General features: G+C 40.8%; 1 protein-coding gene across 3 annotated transcripts in view; it reads left to right on the top strand.

The window, feature by feature from the left end:
- The window catches only part of tmem131l (transmembrane 131 like), a 33,829-nt gene that overhangs the window by 6,222 nt on the left and 8,132 nt on the right, over positions 1–19,475 (top strand). For 2 of the 3 annotated variants that reach the window (XM_041934457.1, XM_041934458.1), the window contains exons 4-19: positions 5,819–5,890; positions 9,635–9,758; positions 9,913–10,029; positions 11,860–11,964; positions 13,526–13,603; positions 15,138–15,291; positions 16,162–16,220; positions 16,307–16,412; positions 16,536–16,638; positions 16,877–17,021; positions 17,197–17,367; positions 17,461–17,530; positions 17,621–17,744; positions 17,850–17,919; positions 19,059–19,168; positions 19,274–19,343. In XM_041934457.1, coding sequence (XP_041790391.1) covers positions 5,819–5,890; positions 9,635–9,758; positions 9,913–10,029; positions 11,860–11,964; positions 13,526–13,603; positions 15,138–15,291; positions 16,162–16,220; positions 16,307–16,412; positions 16,536–16,638; positions 16,877–17,021; positions 17,197–17,367; positions 17,461–17,530; positions 17,621–17,744; positions 17,850–17,919; positions 19,059–19,168; positions 19,274–19,343 — 1,678 coding nt within the window. The remainder of the gene's footprint in view (positions 1–5,818; positions 5,891–9,634; positions 9,759–9,912; positions 10,030–11,859; positions 11,965–13,525; positions 13,604–15,137; positions 15,292–16,161; positions 16,221–16,306; positions 16,413–16,535; positions 16,639–16,876; positions 17,022–17,196; positions 17,368–17,460; positions 17,531–17,620; positions 17,745–17,849; positions 17,920–19,058; positions 19,169–19,273; positions 19,344–19,475) is intronic. The other variant, XM_041934459.1, reaches the window with a different exon arrangement.

Here is a 19,475-nt window from a genome sequence, read left to right on the forward strand (position 1 = left end):
TAAAGTGACGTGTATTCAGTCTTGACATAAAGTTAATCTGGTTTAGCCAACTGCTGCCGAGCAGTGTGGGAATATGGCTATTTTTAATTCCATAGAGGTGACAGTCAAAGCAGGCTTCATAGTGCTGGTTGACCTGGGGACCTCCAGAGCTGTGGGCTGTGAGGCCTCTCGTGCCTGGGTTATCAGTCACTTCGCAGGCCTGCCATCACTCTCTCCCAGCCTAAAGAGCAAAGCAGGCTGCAGATACAAAGGTTAATGATATCTCTTTCTGAGTCCAGTCTCGTGCCAAAATGCTCTTCCCTTGTCTTTTTAGGTCGTTTCACTTCCACCGCAGTCATAGTGAACTGTTACTGTGCCATGTGGTTTTAATTTCATTGTTACGCTTATTGTTTCCCTGTCTTCTGTAAACACCTGTGAACACCAGTTGACCTAGCTCTCCACTGGTCCTAACCTCTCCCCTGGAGCACGGCTGAAGTCACTGCTAACATTGACTTTATTTGAGTTAGATCCAGGGGATCAAATAGCGCCAAACATAACTTGTTATTTTTGTACTGTGGCAGTGGACAGAACCCTTGGACTACAGCTCAGTGGTACGCTTACTCAGTTTTTCTTTAAGGGCAGCAGCTGTTGAATTTAGAGTGAATACTAAGTTACTAATGCATATGACAAAGTAAATGCCCTCCTCTTCCATTATACATACATAAGAACAAAGAGTGCAGCATGTTTTCCACGTCACATTTTAACATTGAATCTGGATCTTGCATATTGAAACTAATAGGCTTTACACCTGCATTAATGCATTCAGCATTATGTACAATTTAATTAGGAAGTGCTTTCCTAAACATTGTCTTTTACAACTGTAGTCTGCTTTTAATTAGATAAATGGCTCTGTGTTGTTGAAACTGCTGACGTTAGATTTCAAACATCAATAATAGATCTGTATCCGCTGTCTGCCATCACACAATACTTGAAGATGACCTCATTTCACCTTCACATTTGACCCCTCATATGCTCTCTCTCTCACACACACACACACACACACACACAGTATTTCTACTCTGACTGTTTGAAGTTATACTATTTCACAAGTTGTGAATTAACCAACAACTAGAACCACATGAGGGGGAGAAGCACTTGTTATGTAACAGAGGAGACAGTGTCCCTCTCATCAAGTCAAACTCTCCTGCCAGCTCAGTTGTTGTTCTTTGTCTTGACGTTATGCATTTGTTATCATGGTTTCTACAGCAGGGAGAAAGAAAGGGAAATGTTGTCATTTCACAGGTGGTAAACCATGAGGCAATATGACAGTTCAGTTGTTTAGAGCAGGTGGATAAATAGCTGTAGCTGGTTGAAAGAGTGGTTATGTGTGAATAGCGAAAGACAGAATTTAGCAGGTTGACAGCCGTGTGGTTTTAAGTATATAGAAAGTTCCGCAATAAAGAAGGCTAATTTGGCATCAAACAAGCAAGAGTCTGAATGTGCACCTGCTACTGTCTTGCTAGTTGGTAGCCCTCAGTGAAACCTCTTATTAGCAGCATACAATAAAAAGACAATGAAGGGATTTTGTTGTTGTTTTGCTTCTGTTGGTGCATTTGATTCACTTTGTGGCCTCCGTGACACAATCACAGAATGCAAACATATAAGGAAATCAGACGACGCTGTGACTGTACACACGTCAGTCGTTTAAACGGTTGATGATTACATTCATTGGCAGCCACCTTTGTCCAAAGCAACTCATTGTAAGCTACATTGCTAAGCAGCTCAATTCGCAAGATCACACAAGCTGAGAATCCATCTTTCCATGCTTCAAGTTCAGTGCTTGTGCCCAAACCACAGTGGTTCACATGAGTCACTGCCTTATGAGGACATGCTGGCAGCTACAGGTGTGGTTTAGGTGTGACGCCAGCGAAAGAGGTAACTGTGCGTTCCGAACAATGGTTAGATACTTGTGTGATCTAGGTGTATTGATTAGGTTATGCTTACTCTGAAATTAGTTTTTTTTTTAAGAGGTGGGGGTGCATATTTTCACACTTCCTGCCATTTCTGTTCTACCGTGTTGCATGCATGGAGTTTTTTCCATTACCTATTTCATTGCCCATTTCATGATATCAGTATCTGCAAATGGCACTTGCTGTGCAGTGGATATCGTAATGTGTGCATTGTTGTGTGCAAGCTTCTGTCAGCCATTGTTGAAAGTTATTCCAATACAGTTTAGCCTGAAGTAAATTGTTGTTTTATATGATAACCGAGCAGGTTTTAATTCCCTGTCTTGATGCTTGTTGGGGCACTGAGGCAACTTTGATTGGCCACAGAGGAAGGAAGATAAAGTGTTGCGTGGGGGTTGCCAGTCTTTGTCAGTGCTCTTTTCATTTCTGTTGTCTCAGCATTGACCCCTTTTCCTTTTTGCTTCCTTTACATCTGACTACATAGACTGAGCTGCTGCACAGAAAATGATCTAGTTCGCGAGAGCTTTGGCGCAGGTGGCAAGTTAACAATCTATGTGAATCTGAATGTAAGATAAAATACAACCAGCCAACTGTTGCCATTTATATCTTTCTTCCGCAGAAATGAGTCATCTGTGAAATCTGCATCACCACATTATGTTCTTTTAACTTTACAGAATCATACATGATTACAGTGTTTGCCACAGGATTTTGTGAGCTTGTGGTGGGAAAGAAAATGTTGTACATTTTAAAGTTAATTGCATCAATCTGGTGCACTTCGTAAGGCTATGAAATCTGTTTTCCATTAGAATTTTTCTGAATTTTGTCTTTACACATTTTGTCACCAGAAAGTGTCTTATCATGTGTTTGATTTAATAAAATTACAACAATTTAATAGAAAATATTCAAAATTCAATGAGTATCAGTGAATTTGATGTAATACAACATTGCACTGTTCGATCTCCTGCAAGACAGCCTCCATATGCGGCTCACGTCCTTTGTGCTCTTGCAAACAATTTTGGGTTCTAGTAAACAATTCAATCATAAACACATTGGTTGCACAGATATGAATGGTGAGAGCGTGTCAAAAAAAAGTCACCTATCTGAACTAACATTAGATTAAAGTTAATATAAACTTCTGTAGAAATGGTATGTTTGCAGTTGTGCATCGGTAACAGGCCACAGTCTAGGTAATTAATGAGAAACACTTGTCAAGCTGTTAATTTTGTTTCCCAGCAGTAGGCTTGAAACACCATCCTGTAGCTCCACACTGGGCTGGCCTCAGTAGCACTCAGGTCGCTCTAGACTTTATTTTTTGCAATGTAATAACCATAATAATAATAATAATAATAAAGCAGCTACATTTGTGTTTACTTTTATCAAGCTGTAGTCTATAATGGAATTTAGTTATATAGGATGCTATATGAGGGAATGTTTGTTCTAGGCAAAAGGGTGGAGAGCCATTACAGATATGTCAAATGAGATGGCAAATTAGATAGTTGCCTTAACAGGAAACGATCCATTCAGAACATTTCCTTACATTTGGGTTCTTTATATAACATTGTGTACTGCACTTTTCCATCTTGTATATGCGTGTTCATCATTGGAAGTCTATACAGCACTGCCTGTTTGTCTTATTCTCTCTATTGCATGTGTGAAATAGTGTGACTGTTTTGGACATGAAGCTCAGTTTACTAATCCTGGCAGAGAGCAGGCTACTTCAGCATCGATGTTATTTGACATTTCCTTCCAAAGTATTTCAGCAGTGGTAAACAACCATAAATTACTATCTTTGGTGGAAAACATACTTCCAGTCTTCGTACCTTTTTTAGAATGAGATGTTGAAGCAGTAAGGCAGTGGAGTCCTGTTTTATTCTGCCTGGTCCAATAACAGATAAGTTGTTTCACCTTTAGATTCATGTAAATCCCACTGCTGCTTCCTTCCAGTTATCAGGAGTTGCTTTAAGACATGTCCCAGCAGTGGGAGAATGTGTATCTCACCTCAAATCCACTGTGGTTCATTATTAATGGGTTAACTGTAAAAGGTCCCATAATAATAATAATCAAATTTAGTTTTTCATGAGACAAGTTTGTATATGTTTAAGTATTTTTCAACTTGAAATCATAATTAGTTTTAGTGTCGCATATACAATCTTACACAGTACAACACATAGTGAAATTCTTAGATGCCTACCTCCAGACTGTCAAGAAATAACAAATGTGATCAATAATCTACACAGGTGAGATCAATGCAAATGATTTAATTGAACCATGATTTTTTTACAATACATACCAGGATGATAAGCAAAGGCACAGCTGATTTTGACTACAAACCTAACGACTTCAGTCAGATGTGTCAGGACAGGGTTAACATCAGGAAGAATGAAGATTGAATCAAGGTAGCTGTGTGGTGTAGACAAGTGAGTCCTCTGAGAGTGAGCTTTGTATTTCCTTCAAAATTCTTCATTCCTGATGTTTAGACAGGTTTTGAAATTACATGCAGGCTTGCTAGACTAAGCCTGCACATGGTACCAAATGCACAACACGTGTTTAATGGTGTGTTTTTATGTTTTAAACGCATTATTCAGAAAGTCTAATGAGAGAAACATTATGCACTTAAATTTTGCTATGGAGTGTATGAATCACTTGAAAGTCTGGACTGGTTTTGTATTGACTGTGAAGGAGCCGACTCCCCTCTGTCACAGTTGTAGAGTTAAATAGTGCACAAAATCCATGAATGAATCCATTGTATCACCCATGCAGACATAAGAAAGTGACTTCCCTTAAGATGGGACTTGAACTGTAGTCCTCTCACCTTCACGTTTGCGTTGTTCAGCAGCTGTGTCAGTCTTCTGTCAACTGGGTTCAGTCTTGTTTGCATACATGCACACACATACATGCAAAATCCCAAATTAGCTGCTATTGCCGTGCTTCAAGATGCCTCTGTTGACACTGATATCGACCTGTTGAGGGAGAAGTACATTCGAGTGATAAAAATAACTCATAAGAGATTTAAAAAAGGCAGTTTTTTAATCTGCATGGCTTTCTATGGAATGTTCACAATGCTTTTTTACAGTGCTTGAAGTGGGACAAATCATTGATGAAGCAATAGTGATGTGATTTCTTGTGAGTTATTGTAAGTAGAGTCACTGGTCCTAGTACAGCACTGGACTTTTGAGCAAAGGCGTATCCTGTCTTTACCTACATATGTTTTAACTTAGTTTGATGGCAGCTGTGTAGTTTGCTAGTTAGGATATTTGTTAGTTGTGCCTAGCATTACAAATTCCATTGAAATACAGACTTGTACTTATTTACTTGTTTGAGGTCTCGAATGATTGTTTAGGAAGTGTGTGGCTTTTTCCAAAATACCCAAATTACATGTAGTACTGTGTAATGTTGTTGGATCATGTTTTTGCGGTGTTTGGCTCCGTGTAAGTCAATGTGTGAAATGAAGCGTGACCTAACACAATTAAGCCATGTGTTTTCTAGTTGCAACCTTCAGCAGAGTGTGAAATTATTTTCATATGCAAAAGGCTTCATTTTAATCGCGATCCATGACATCTAGTACTTGCCTCCCCTCTTTGTGTCATAGTTATCTGACTTCTGTCCTGGCGTGATCCGAGTCCCCTTCCTTGGCAGGGAAATATGTGGTTTGTGAAGCGGCCTGGGGGCAGTAATAGTTTTGACTATAACTTAATCCCTGTGAACTGTCACATGCTGTGTTTGAAAGGGGACACAGTGTTCTTGTCTTCAGGTGTTTGTAAAATATACTAACATAGATGTTTTTCTTTTCGTTTTCCTTAATGAAGCTGATGAAATTCAAGTACTCTGCTTCGGTCTTATATTTTTTTCTTGTGTGATTTTCTTCCCCACAGCTCCTCTCCATATACTCGGGAGAATGGGAGGCCTTTGCATTTTCAGCCCCCAGCGTTGGAGTTCGGGACACAGTAAGCTCTTATTACACTTCCTGCTTTAATTTGATGTGCCTTAACAAGCATAGATGTTATTCAAATGATGAAACTCTTTATTACACACCCAGCAACAAAGTTTTCTCCATTTCGCCATATGTCAGTCTGACTGATGTGGAAAACATCACTGACTTAATTTAAGCCGAGTTAAAATAAGACAGTGGCATCATAGCAAGTCACATGTCGCTGTCATGAATGCTACCGAAAGGGAAGATTTCATAAAGCAGGGGGGCCCTTCAACCTCAACGAACAGACAGGATATCCAAGTATGGCAGTAAGCTGCCTTTCCCAGCATCCAGACACATGCTGGAGAGGGTTGACCCCAGTTAAAAGGGTTAAGAACTTCACTGTTTGCCTCCGTACTCCCAAAACAGCCAGAATATCAGATGTAATGCTGTGCTTGGACAGCAGTCAGCGTTGCTCCTGTTAAAAGCAAACAGTCACAAGCAGCATCTATTTTGTGGTATTTTATATCATATGTCTGGAATCCGGGTAGCAGGCAAATGACCAAAAAATTCCCTAATAGTATTGGATAAATGTTTGGCCACTGAAATATTGCTTCAGGAAATTTATAGTTGAGATCAAAACAGGAATCTGAGACCAAAGTCCCACACTTCAGCTTGTGTTTTCCTTTTTTTCCTGTGAGAACTGTGGGAACAGGCAAAATTATACTGAATTGATGTGAAAAGATGTACAATAATTTAGCTGAAGTATGTAACCCAAACAAGACAGAAATAAACCTGCACAGAGCTGCAATGACCAGACATGCGCTTTTTCTGTGTTACAGTTTGAGTTTACTGGGCTGTCTGGCTCACTGGTGTTTACTGATGATTTTACTGACAGTTTCTGCAGCAGATTGCATGTTGTGTGTGGTTAGGAAGATCCTGTCTGCCCGTGTCCAAAAATGTATTTCTGCTTATTAGCCAAGTGTCAATTACTACTTAACGCTGCACACTTGACCAGGTTGATAGCTGGAAAGAAAAAGTAGACACTCTGTCTTTGGACCGCTGAAACTCCTGATTTAAATTCGGTTGAACATGCATTTCATTTGCTTAAAGTGAAAGTAAAGTCGAACTCTCACAAGGAAACAGGAAGTGAAAGATGCTTCAGTTTAGGCTTGACTGAACACCTCAGATGTCGAAAATGTAGTAATGATATGTTGTCGACTGGAAGCATGTACAGTATAGAGAAAGAGTTATTTTTTTCCAGTCTTTTAGTTGAATGAATTGGCCTCCTAAATCACAACGTTTGTACTCAAAACTAAAGTTATCAAATTAAAGCTGAAATTACTACAGTCTGAACATTAATTGTTTGACTCAAGATGCATACATTTTAGATCATATTTCACATGTACCTTCATGTCATATAATCATACTCCACTGTGCCCGTATCATGTACGATTCAGTATAGATCTCCAAATGGAACCAACTCAGCCTTTACATGCTGAACAAACTGCTGCTCTTCTGCATTCTGTCTGCAGGAAATGAGATGTGCACTTATGATGATGTCTTACCCCACATACAATTTTAAAAAGTCAAGTTAAACTGTAAAAAATATTAATTTATAAGTACACTTTCCCAAAATGAAATGCAGCACAGCAGTAAAAATGCTGCCCTTGTATTCCTGGGCTTTCTCTGCAGAGAGAAGCATTCATGCACATACAGACCACCATTGACTCCACTCTGGTTACATCAGGGCTTCTCCTCAACCAGCTTCCACATGCGGCTTGGTGTTTCACTCGTCTGTTTAAACACAACACACTGCCTGTCGATCTGATCTTGCATATGCATAATTTCTCTGCATTGGTCGAATAGAGAAGGGAAGACAGTGTTGTCGACATAGGTTGTAATATCTGCATCAGAGCGCCAGGGTCAGAATTGTCCAGTGATAGCTTAGCATTTACTACACAAGTCTTATCAGATAAAATTAAAAACCCAAACATGTCAAAAAGCTATTATTTTCTTTAAATATCTCCTGAAAGTTTTCAGGTCAGGTGCTGCTATACGCTAAACAAACATTTGCTGTCACAGAAGGCTAAACATTGCAAGCGTTACAAAAGCTAGCAGACATGCAAATGACTGGTCAACATTTGCTCGCTAAACCTGTCGTAGACTAAAGGGCCAGATTACAATAACCAGATCTAGTCTAATCTAGACTAGTTTGTTGTTACTTTCCAAAAATAGTCCTTCCTGCTGCACTGCCAATTTTGTGTTGTGACAGCAGTGTCCATGAAGCATTTTCAGGCACCATTTCAACAATACTCTGTGTGTACTTGGTTCATTCTTTCAAGTATTTTAAAGTCTAGCTTCTCCCACCCTCAAAGTGGTGTATATGTTTTGTAGATTATGTATTGTAGCTCAAGTGCAACAATCCAACCACTAATAAAAGAGTAGCACTGCAGTGTGTGGTTTCTGTGTTCTGGTTGACCCACAGTGCAGCAGGTTAATTTATCTCGGCTTAATTTAATTTGTCACCATTTGTTCAATGATGTTAAAGCATGAAAATGTCAAATAATTCGTATCCTCATATACAATAAGCAATCTGTGTACATTCCACTTTTTAAGGTTATCTAATGGGATGCAATACAACAACATAAACTGGTATCAACACATATAAAGATGAACCAGCACCTCTGTACACTGAACAATAGAAACTTCAGAGTAGTAGTATTTCTTGCAGGGCTACAGAATTGGATTGCAGCATATTGTACAGAGGTAACCTCCTAAATGTTAATGTTGCCTCCTGCAGTAAAACTACAATCAAATTATGCCATGCATACTCCATCTCACTGCATCTCCAGGACCCAGTGAAGTGTGAATTAAGCCCACATGGAAGCCCATTGAATCCCACCTCAATCAGTCATACATGATTAATGAAACACCCTCTTGAAATATTGCTGCACATTTAAGTGGCTTTGTTATTATATTGCCCTTTGTGTGCGAACACAGGAGTTGGAGTGGAAGGTTATAAACAGAGATTTGTATTTTAATTAGATTGGAAACGTAATTAAATTGTGAATTTAATTACCTTGAGGTGCTTTTGAAAAGTGTTGGGTAAGCTGTATTAATTTGATTGTTTTAGTTTGGGTGTCACCAAGCACTAAATGTTGAGTGGTGACATATCATATAATAGATTATAGCAGAAATGGCCAAACCCAGAGAGCTAATCTTTATGCTGACGTAACCCAAAGGCTTTTCATAGCCTTCCTTATTTCCTTATTTGTATGTGTGGTTTCACTTCTGACACTAGGGCCTTTCTCAAGATAAAACATGAAGAGCTCATACTTGTTACCCATCTGTTGACTGAAAGGCAAATGGCTGATTTTCATCTTATAGCTGTTCCACATTGACAGAATGCAAAACACTAGTTATTCTGTGACTCCAGTGACTCATTGCATTGACTGCATTGCCAGGCTAATCTCTAATCTCTGACTTGTAAACACTGACACATTGTGCACTGAAGTTTCATCCAACTTTTCTATAACAAATATGTGAATTTAACCACCACAACCAATCCAGTGGGTAAAGTGAGCAGCAGAAGGATCTAATTTAATCGAGGTTCCTTAGAGGCCTCATGAATAAATTCACTTATAGATGATTGTGTGTGAACAATCTGGTGCTCCTAAAATTTTAGCATGAAGTTTCTCAGCTGCGTGGTGCTCCATGGGTAAAGGTTTAGTTGAGAGCATTTTATTCATGATGCGGTTTTGTCTTGTCTTCACAGGCCGCTGGGGCTGGCGAGAGCTGAAACCATATATATACACAACCCCAGCCAGGAAGTTCCTGTGACACTGCTGTCAATGTTTACATCCAGCAGGCATTTTTACATACCTTTCTTTCACAGAAGAGTAAGTGTGTGTGTGTCCGTCTGTGTGTTTACACCTTTAGCTGCACAATGTATTCACGAGTAATCGTGTTAAGTGTTGATTCTGTTCTCAGTTGTGTGTCTTGTTCTCTGCAGAATTGTTTGAAATAACCTCTCATGTGTCCTCTGTGTCCTAGGTGATCCCACCCAGAGGGAAGGCATCTTTTAAACTAGTTTTCCTCCCGTCTGAGGAGGGCAATGTAGAAAACACATTATTTATAAACACATCGGCCCATGGGCTGCTCTCATACCAGGTCAGTTCCATTAATACTCCTCCTGATGTGTAGTCTCAGACCATGATCTTTTGAAATAGTGGTGAAATCCTGCATCGTAATGCAAGTGGCCCTTCCTCTCCTTCAGCTTTAATCTGCAGATTAACCAGTACCGGACCAGACTGCTGCTCAGCTATAGCTGGCATTCATGTTTGTTTTCACTTGTCATCTTGCACCACATGCTCATAAACAACGGAAGTCAAATAACTCAAATTTCAGGATCAGGACGTGAAAAATAAGAATTGTCACATATAGGTTGCCCAAAAACGCCCACATTTCACACAACTAGTCCGTTTATTCTTACTTTACTTACTTGTTCTTACTAGCTTTTACCATTTTAAATGTTTGCGTCTGTTCTATCACTCTGTAGACCCGTGAACTCGATGTTCTCGTTGTTGCTAGCATAGTATGGATACAGTCTGGAAACGTGCATTCACATGTTTCAAACTGCTGTATCCTCTGTCTGTCTGTCTTTTTATTCCACCCAAACATGTTGTACTAGCACATCTGGCTTTGGTGACTATTTAGTGACAATTATCTCTTGTAAATTTCAACGTCTGACATGCTTGATGTTTATAAGATGTAGTTTAAATGTTTTTTCTTGTGTCTTTGCTTTTTTGGAAAACTGGACTGAACTTTGCTCCCCCTCACATTAAACCAGAGTTTATCCCATGTTGCTTATTAATGGAAAACAAACACACCCAAACACGGAGACACATGGGCTCACATGCAGCCGTGCCACTCCCTTCACAACCTTCAGACACATGCAAAAGTTTCAGTCATATCTTTAACATACATTTTTCTCAAACATTATTTGTACAATGTCGGCCATTGCAATAATGTCGCCTTAAACGTGTCTTGTCACACCTAAAATTATGTTTCGTGCTCAGTACTATGTTGGGACAGACGCAAATGACTGAAAAGGTAAACCTCCGCTACGTGAATCACAAGCATTAATCTTAGGGCTTAATGTGTGACGTGTACATGACGGTATATTCAGCTTAAAAGCTGGACCAGTTAATATCTTGAATACAGTTAATTTGTTCTTCGTCATCATGCTGTGTTGCGCTATGTTTTTGCCTTGTTCATCCGTCTGTATATTGGTACGTCCCATTCTCGTGACCACTTTATCTCAAGAACGCCTCGAGGGAATTACTCCAAATTTGCCACAAACATTCACTTGGACTCAAGGATGTGCTGATTAGAATTTGGTGGTCAAAGGTTACTGATCGCACACAACACATGTTTTTAGCCATAACTCAAGAATTCATGCACTAATGACAGAATTTAACATAAATATCTTATAGGGTCAAATGAAGTGATGACAGTTTATATCCAAAAGCTCAAAGGTCAGCTTTACTGTGACATCAAAATGTTCTGCAGAAACACTTTTCTGGCTGTTATGCAACACCATAATTTCGGAACAGAAGGGGAGATTGTGACCATATTTCACATTTGGTCAGATGCTGAGTTGGTGACACTAATCTTGGGTGTGCATCTTAAAACTGTCTGTATAGATCTATTTACTGTCCTGAAACATTGAAGTTTTGTGTGTGATGCATCCACATTTATCCATATTTGCAGCATTGTAGTCCACCACAAGCTCATTGGTTCTGCTGATATTGAGCTTCTACCTAACAATGCTAACTCTTGCTTGGTAGCTGATGTTACAAACTGCTGCAGAAGTTTAGTTCAGGTCCATGAAATGGCACTGTGACTCCTTTGTTTGCTTGTTCACTGCCTGGCCTTAATGTAATGCATGTGGTGTATTGAGAAACCTTTTTTTATAAATGTTAATTGCTCCTTTTCCAGGTGTTTGGTGTGGGAGTTCACCAGGGTTCATTAAAGTCTGTCCAAAGAAAGGACAGTCTGCTAATATTCCCACACATCCAGAGCATTAAGCTGACCCAAACTCAGGTATGTGTTTACGTGTCTGTGTGTTGGTTTGTGCAGGCCATGCATGGTCGTGAGTAAGAGCTCATCATTGAAAACAGCTGATTTCCCCTTTCCTTCCAGCCCTGATAAACAGACGGCTGCACACATACACACAGAGGCTTTGTAAGACACACTGACAAGCTTTTGCTGTCATAAAATTACTGAATGTGTGTCCAGTCAGCATGAAGGATGCCATAAAACAATCACTTTTTTTTGCATAAAAGTGTAAATGTTTCCTTGCAGAGTATAACCGAAAACACTCCATTTAAACTGATAAAAACTATGTACAATCATTCATTTGTACACATGTTTCAAAGCAATGCAAAACAACCAAAAACCAAAGACAAATTGGTGTATGCTTTTAGAAGCAAGCCAAAGCACTGAAAGTATGTAAGAAGCTATTTGAAAGGAGTTCTCGCCTCCACAACAGGAAGTGGAGTAGCAGTTGCAAAATGTCAGCTTGGCCAAGTGCACAGAGACTTCAGCTCTCATAATCAGTCAGACTGCCGCTTGTGCTGAATGCAGCCTTTTCTCTCCCAGCAGGCTGCCCATGTGTCAGCATATGGTTAACATAAACATCCTCCATGTATACTGCATACTTTCTCCTACGTCATCAAGTTGAATCCAAATTCTCATTGTGTTTTTTCTGTCTTCTTTGTGCAATATGAAGCAGAAATGCAAACTGATATTTTGTTCCACAAGGTTTTGACTGTGAGTAGGATATTTAAAAAGTTAGAATAAATGGATGTGCATGAAAGAGTCGTGAGATAGACGGTGGGGCGAAGACCTGCGTGGCTGCCAGTGTGAATGTTCTTATGTCTCATTTACTATCTGTGATCCAACTTTGTATGAGAGGTAGTGTCATCATTGCTGTCAAGTTCAAAACTAAATGGGAGGCAACACCCTGGTTATGCTTGAACACGCCCATCAAATTCAGAAAAGCACTCTGAGCCCTGACCTGCAGTTTTGGGACTGGAATGTCCCTGGAAGTATCCCTGGTTCAAGTGGGCAGAATTACTGTTGCTGTAAACACTCTAAAATGGGACCAGGATCAATAGATGGTGTAATAAAGTGAATTTTTGTAGATTTTGTAGAGAGCTTAGTCTTATATCTGACAGCCTCTCACAGACAGGTTTAAATGTAGATGCTTTATGTTGGTCCAGTATACTCTCCTTTGCAAGGTCCACTATGATCAGCATTTGAGCTACTGACTACCTGGACAGTATATGTTGAAAGATTGCAGTAGTTTACAACCGTAGTGTTCAGTTGTTCAGTGGTCTATGTTTGCAGACCTGTGAGTGCAGTCGTTATACTGCTCCTTTTAATTGGCCCAATACGTGACCAGAGCTGCTCTGTTCGATATTGAACTTCTATCATGTGCAGTGCATGGCTAGCACCACTAGAGTTCAGTCAAGTGTGGCATTGTAGTAGCCACTGATCATTGAGACATGCATAAAAGAAAATTGGTGAGCACCCAACTCCTTGCTGATGTGTCTACATTTAATCTAATTAATTTTTAAACTCCTGCCTGTTTCTCCTGCAGGAAGATGCCTCCAACATCACTATACTGGGTCTACTCCTGGAGTGCAGCTTACCGAAGAGTTTGTTCAACAGTCCCCAGGTACCTATTATCTTATTTATTTAAAGATCGCCTCCACATGTTCTAAGACATAGTAAAACGCTGTGCTTGGGCCAATGATTTGTGTCTGACATGTTTTTCTTTTTTTTCACAAAAAAGTTCAATTATCCAACTGAAAGTTCTTGACAATACATCTACTCCATGTCCCTCAAGAATAAATCCACAGTCTAGTAAAAAGCTAATATTTTTATTTTCATCGGTTTAACTGCTCCACTCTCTTCTTTAATGTAAAGTCAGTTCTCAGTGTTTATGCAGTGGAAGTGTAAAGTTTCCACATCACACTTGTGCAAGCTGCATGTTGGACCACGACTGACTTACAATCTATTTGTCATCTTTGTTGCTAAATTGCTTAAACTGAAGGTTGAACACAGAAACTTTCCTCCTCTAGCAGATGAAAATGAAAACAGGCTTCAAGTGTCAAACACAAGCATCCTTCTGCACAGCGAAGCTCAAACATCTGAGACACAGTTTTGAGTGGAGGGGGAAGTAGTTGATATAATAAATTCACATCTTCACGTTTATTATTTCAATTTGGCTAAAAGTTCATGAGAAGGGAGGGCGGAGGGTAGACTTTGAGGAAAAACACCCCATTTTTAGTATGTTCATAGTTTGCAGTGAGTGTTTCTCACGCGTCTTGCCACTAAGTTTTAGAGTAGCTGGCTTTCTGCTCAGGCAGACAGCCGGGCTTGTCATCTGAGCGCCTTCTGTTTTCTCCAGAACCCCTGAGGAGGGTGAGATCTCTTGCCAGACTGTTAATTGCTTTCTCAAGAGACTCTGTAATTGAAGCGTGGCTCCCAGCGCTCATGTGGAGCAATACACATGATGCAAGAGATGGCTGTAGACAACCTGACTATATCGTCATAATTATGCAAACTGAAATCATCCTTACGTCCTGTTGCATGAGTGCTCCAGCTGCAAACCATGGCTCATATCCAAGATCAACACCTGCTCTTCAGCTCCTTTTCAATTGTCGCAAGCAAAAACGAGAGCTGGCCTTTGGTCAGTCCCTATGCTGCTCACAGATTAAATGAGCCTTACAGGAAGTTAGCAGTAGCCTGGGTCTCAAGGGATTAGGTTTGCTATTGCATCTTTGAGCCCCCGTGGCACCAAGCCAGGGCATCTGTCTACAGGTCGTCAAGCGCTGATTCACCCTCTGAGACGATCCCTCGTCTGCAGTGAGATTTGCACTCCTCCAGTACTGATGTGTCAGCTTCAATAGGGTGTTAGTCGCAGGGTGGGGTGGCAGGTTACCACCTGCTTGTTTCTGTCTGTCAAAGTACAGCGTACATCTGTCTGTCATGGCAATTAAAATAATTTGCACTTTTCCATCCCCATTTGTTTTCTCTGTTTACATTTTTTTTGTGTCTTTAACATCCAAATTGAACCTTTTCTTACTTTATTATTAGTTTCTGTTTCTGTTTTCTAAATTCCTTAATTCTCGAATTACTCCTCGTTGTTCTCATGCTTCTCCTTCTGCTCGGTGCGTGACTGGTATGCCTTTCCTGTCCCGTCCCAGGGGTCCTGCCTCCAGAGTGAGGAGCGCCTCAGTCTGCAGATTAATCTGTCGGCGCGTGGTGACCGGCCCGCCGACCTGGACAAGCTCAAGCCTTACGTCATTGAGCACATTTTGGTGCTGCTGTTGGCCCCTGCTGCTGGACCGGCTGCAGTAGGTGGGTTTGTTTGACCAGTCTCACCAAATGTCAAATCAGCTGTGGGAGCGTTATTGCAAAACGTCATTAAAAGGCTGATTTGTCCTCATCAGTGATACTTCAGTGTGGAAAGAAAAGCATCTAGTTTCACATGAGTCTTGCTGCTTCTTCATCCTCTGCTCAGATTACCTATAGAAAATGTTTTTCCTTCACGACCTGCTCCTGTGGTGGACCACAGTCAGAGCAGAAGTCCACAAGGTTTAAATAGTGTTTATATTTTGAGACTAGAGGTAGAGTTAATACAGGTCTCCTGAATCTATACTTTGACTCTGGAGGAAACACTTCCTGTCAGAAGGAAAGAAGATAATGTTTATATTCCACTGCTGTTTTTAGAGAACTGTCAGATGAGAGAAATATAAGAAGACATTATTTCTGCTTTCCTGGGCGTCAGGAAGGCTGACGATCAGAGGAAATCAGCTGCAGGTGTCTGCACAGCATTTGCATTGGTGTATAATTACTGCCAACAGTTTTGTTATGATTGCTCACCAATCTTTGTTGTTGACCACATCAGCAAGCCAAACATGTCATAGTGTCACAGCTTTTACATATAGACAAGATCGATGACTTGGTGTATAGTCTTGTTATAACTTGTATGTGTCACACAGACTGTGAAGATGGAGGTCATTTTATCACAGCTTTGCTCTGTCTGTCTTTGCCTCAGCAAGCAGGTTTCAGCACATTCTCTTAAAAACACATAAGATCATGAGTTAGACCTCTCCATCGCAGAAATCACATCAGATCACATTGAACTGTGTAAAGCTATCCATACGTTTTAATATGTTAAACTGTACATATATGTACACTGGTTTTACTTGTCTTTTTTTTTTACAGGGGAACCAAAAATAGGAATTTATATGTTAAATTCTGGAAGCAAGAAGCTTGATGTAAAGGTGAGGTGTTTTTTTATTGTTTCGCTGTATTATCGGTATAATAGGAAGACATTTATTGACTTACACAAGATGATTCATATCCCCAGGACATGCAGGTCCTATCAAAAGTGGAGGCCAGCCTGGAATTTAATCAGGTTCTGCTGAGACCAGAAGCAAAAAACTTCACTGAAGTGGCTGCACTTGCCTGCAGAGGTGAAAACTCATTTCAGTTCAAATCATTTCCTCCCAATTCATATAATTTCTTCTTAGTGCAACTGCATTTGACCAAAGTGTCTTGGAATATTTGATCAAAGACAATTTTGCTTCTTGCATCAGGGTCATTGCCAGGCCACGGAAGGAAATGCACAAGTCATATCAGTTTAACAATTCTGGGAAACCGGACATCGCACAGCTTCCCTGGACTACATATCACACACAGGTGATGTTGAGACCTTTTCTATTTCACACTCTTGTTGTCAGAAACCATTTGAAATAAAGCTTATTTCAAACACAGATTGAACACCCAGTGGCTGTAGCTAGTGACAAGCACCCGAAAGTTCACATATTTACTGTCCCTGTTGTGATGAAGATGAATATTTACAGCAATTGTCAAAACACCTAAATGCTTAGAAAGTGGCATTAACACGTGATACTCATTTCATTGTTGCTTTCTGCAGACGGACTGAGGGGGATTTGTTCAGCCTGTTCCAGGTCAAACAAAGAGATGCAGACAAGGTTGATGTGTGGCTGACCAATTCTCTCCCCCTGCCCCTAACTGTGACGAATGCCAGTCTCTCACAGAAGCTGCAGGGCGTAATGAAGGTATTCACCACCGCCTCATGTAATGATAGGAAGCAGATCTGATGACGGCCAACATTCTCTTCATTTATGTCAAGTGAATACCAACGCGGGCAAAGGATGTTATGCTTCACCCTGCTATCATAAAGATCAAGATCAGGATTTGACAGTAATGTCTCTGCTGCCCCCTGTCTGTCAGGTGATGAACTTCAGTGGTCCACTCACAGTTCCTCAGGGCTGCTGGCGTATCCTGTCCCTCCAGCTGCTCAGCAGGGCCCTGCCTGTCAACCAGCTGTCCACTCTGAGTCTGGACACAAGCCTGGGCACAGCCCTGCATATTCCCCTTTACTTTCACTCAACTCTTTTTAAGGTAACCTACTAGCTATAGCAGCCACTGAGTCGCATGTTGGGTTGGGCATCAGTACACAGGATCAGATGTGGTAACAGATGATTTGTCTGCCAGCAGGGGGAAGCGGTGTTTGAGGCAGAACGAGAGTGTGGACGACCCTGCCCGCTCAGATTGTCTGAAACAGGTGAGAAATCGCATCAACAGTCATAATAAAAAAGAGGGTTTTTTATTTATTATTGTTCATTTATTATTTTTCTCTCTGATCTCCCATCAGGTCGTTCAGAGTGGCAGCGTTCCCTCCTCCCAGACTTTTCCCCCTCGTCTTGGGCTGTAGACAGCAAACTGGCTGCTGAGCTCTGCTCCCGATGGCAGAGCCACAAAGACAAGCTGCCTTGCAGGTCGGTCTTTAATGCAACACACAGCTGTCTCTCATGCAGTTGTGAGTCTTGAAATGCATCACTACACAAACATCATTAACGGCGTAAATCCTTTTGTCTTCTCAGGTGGCCCAGACTCCCTGTAGAGACGTCCTTTCCTCTGGACTTTGGTGCTACGCCTGTCAATGAGAGCAAGGTGGGCAACGCTCAATGAGTTCGCCTCGCGTTGGGTTTCTGTCTCATCCTGTCGGGTTTATTTCTCTATAGGAACCTGCTCACGCTACATTATCCCTCTTAGAACATATATTCAGTAATGTGACACAAAATCATGATCAAAACACATTTTATTGATTTAAAATTACCCTTTAGCTACTAAAAAGGCCTATTGGCTTAAATTCTGTGCAAAAATGTGTCCGTATCCATGGCAAAAGTAGTCGTTCCTACCCCCTTATGATAACTGATATTGAATTGGACATTTCCGTTTATTGCAAAATGAGACAGAGAGAATGGCAGGTCTTTAGGGATGTTGATTGTTTTCTCTTTGTCTCCTTCCACCATGCCTTTGGCTCCACCTGGAAACACAATTAATGTTATAACAACATTAATGCTACGTTAGCCTACTCTTGTACCGTTATCTGGTGATAAAGGCTCTTACCTAGAGGCCCAATGCCGCTGCCTGGGTCTACTCTCTGGAAGTGACAGGATATCCCAGACCTGAGAGAGACATAGTTTGGTTTACCGCTATTAATTTGTACTGATGGATAAAACGCCCACAGCAGCTGATTTAGGCGTTCAGTGTCATATATTTCAAAATCTGTTTCCATTTTTTTCTCCAAAGCAGTCTTTTAGCATGTTGATCGCCCGTGCTGTGTTTTTCTTGGTCTCTTTTCGTGTCTGTCTGCTTCAATCTGGTCGATCTCTCTGTCCTCAAGTCACTTGTGCCTTAATATTGCTTCACCTGTCGGTCCAGCGTTGTTCTTGTCTTTGCTTTGTTGCTGGGGACAGCCACACGTCAAGTGTTTTGTCCTGTAAAAACAAATTAGAAGTGATGCTCCATATAAGATGGAAAATGCTCCACATTTTACCCCTCAAATCAGATGGCAATTTGTTGTTGAGCCTGGTACATTAACGGATTGCCCCTTAAGTCTATGACTGTTGCTATGGCTTCCCTAACAATGGACTACCTGAGCAGCCGTGGGTCTCTCAAGAAATACTGCTGAATTTTGGTGATTGACCAATCAGAACTGAGTATTTAACAGTGCCGTGTTACAAATAAATATATTCTGTGACATTTGTCTGCAGCAGAAAGAAAACATTAGTTTTTATGTGTTGCAGGTGAAGACGTTCATGCTGAAGAATCCTTCCTCTTCAGTGGTTTCTGTGGAGATTCGAATCCTCTCCCTGTACCCTGCCCCCCTGGAGGCCCTGGACCTCCTAACCAAATGGTACCCTGTCAAGAACATTCGTTTGATACCACTGAGACTGATCTGCTGCTCCAGCACATCCCTCTAATTGCTTTGTCAAACTGTTTGCTCTGTTTTGATTGGCAGGTTTAATATCAGCCCCCTCTCTGTCAACATCAGCACTACAGAGTTTTCTCTGCTGGCTTCTCCCCCAAAGGTAAATCCTCACAGGGTTAAATCTTTTAGTATTTACTCATTGCTTTTCGGCTCCTAACATAAACATTTATTGATTTAAGTCTTGGACAAATCTGCCATTGTTGTTGTGCTTCAGCATTGCCTGTGTTGCTTT

Source organism: Chelmon rostratus, chromosome 3, assembly GCF_017976325.1.
Source record: "Chelmon rostratus isolate fCheRos1 chromosome 3, fCheRos1.pri, whole genome shotgun sequence".
Taxonomy (NCBI): Eukaryota; Metazoa; Chordata; class Actinopteri; order Chaetodontiformes; family Chaetodontidae; genus Chelmon; species Chelmon rostratus.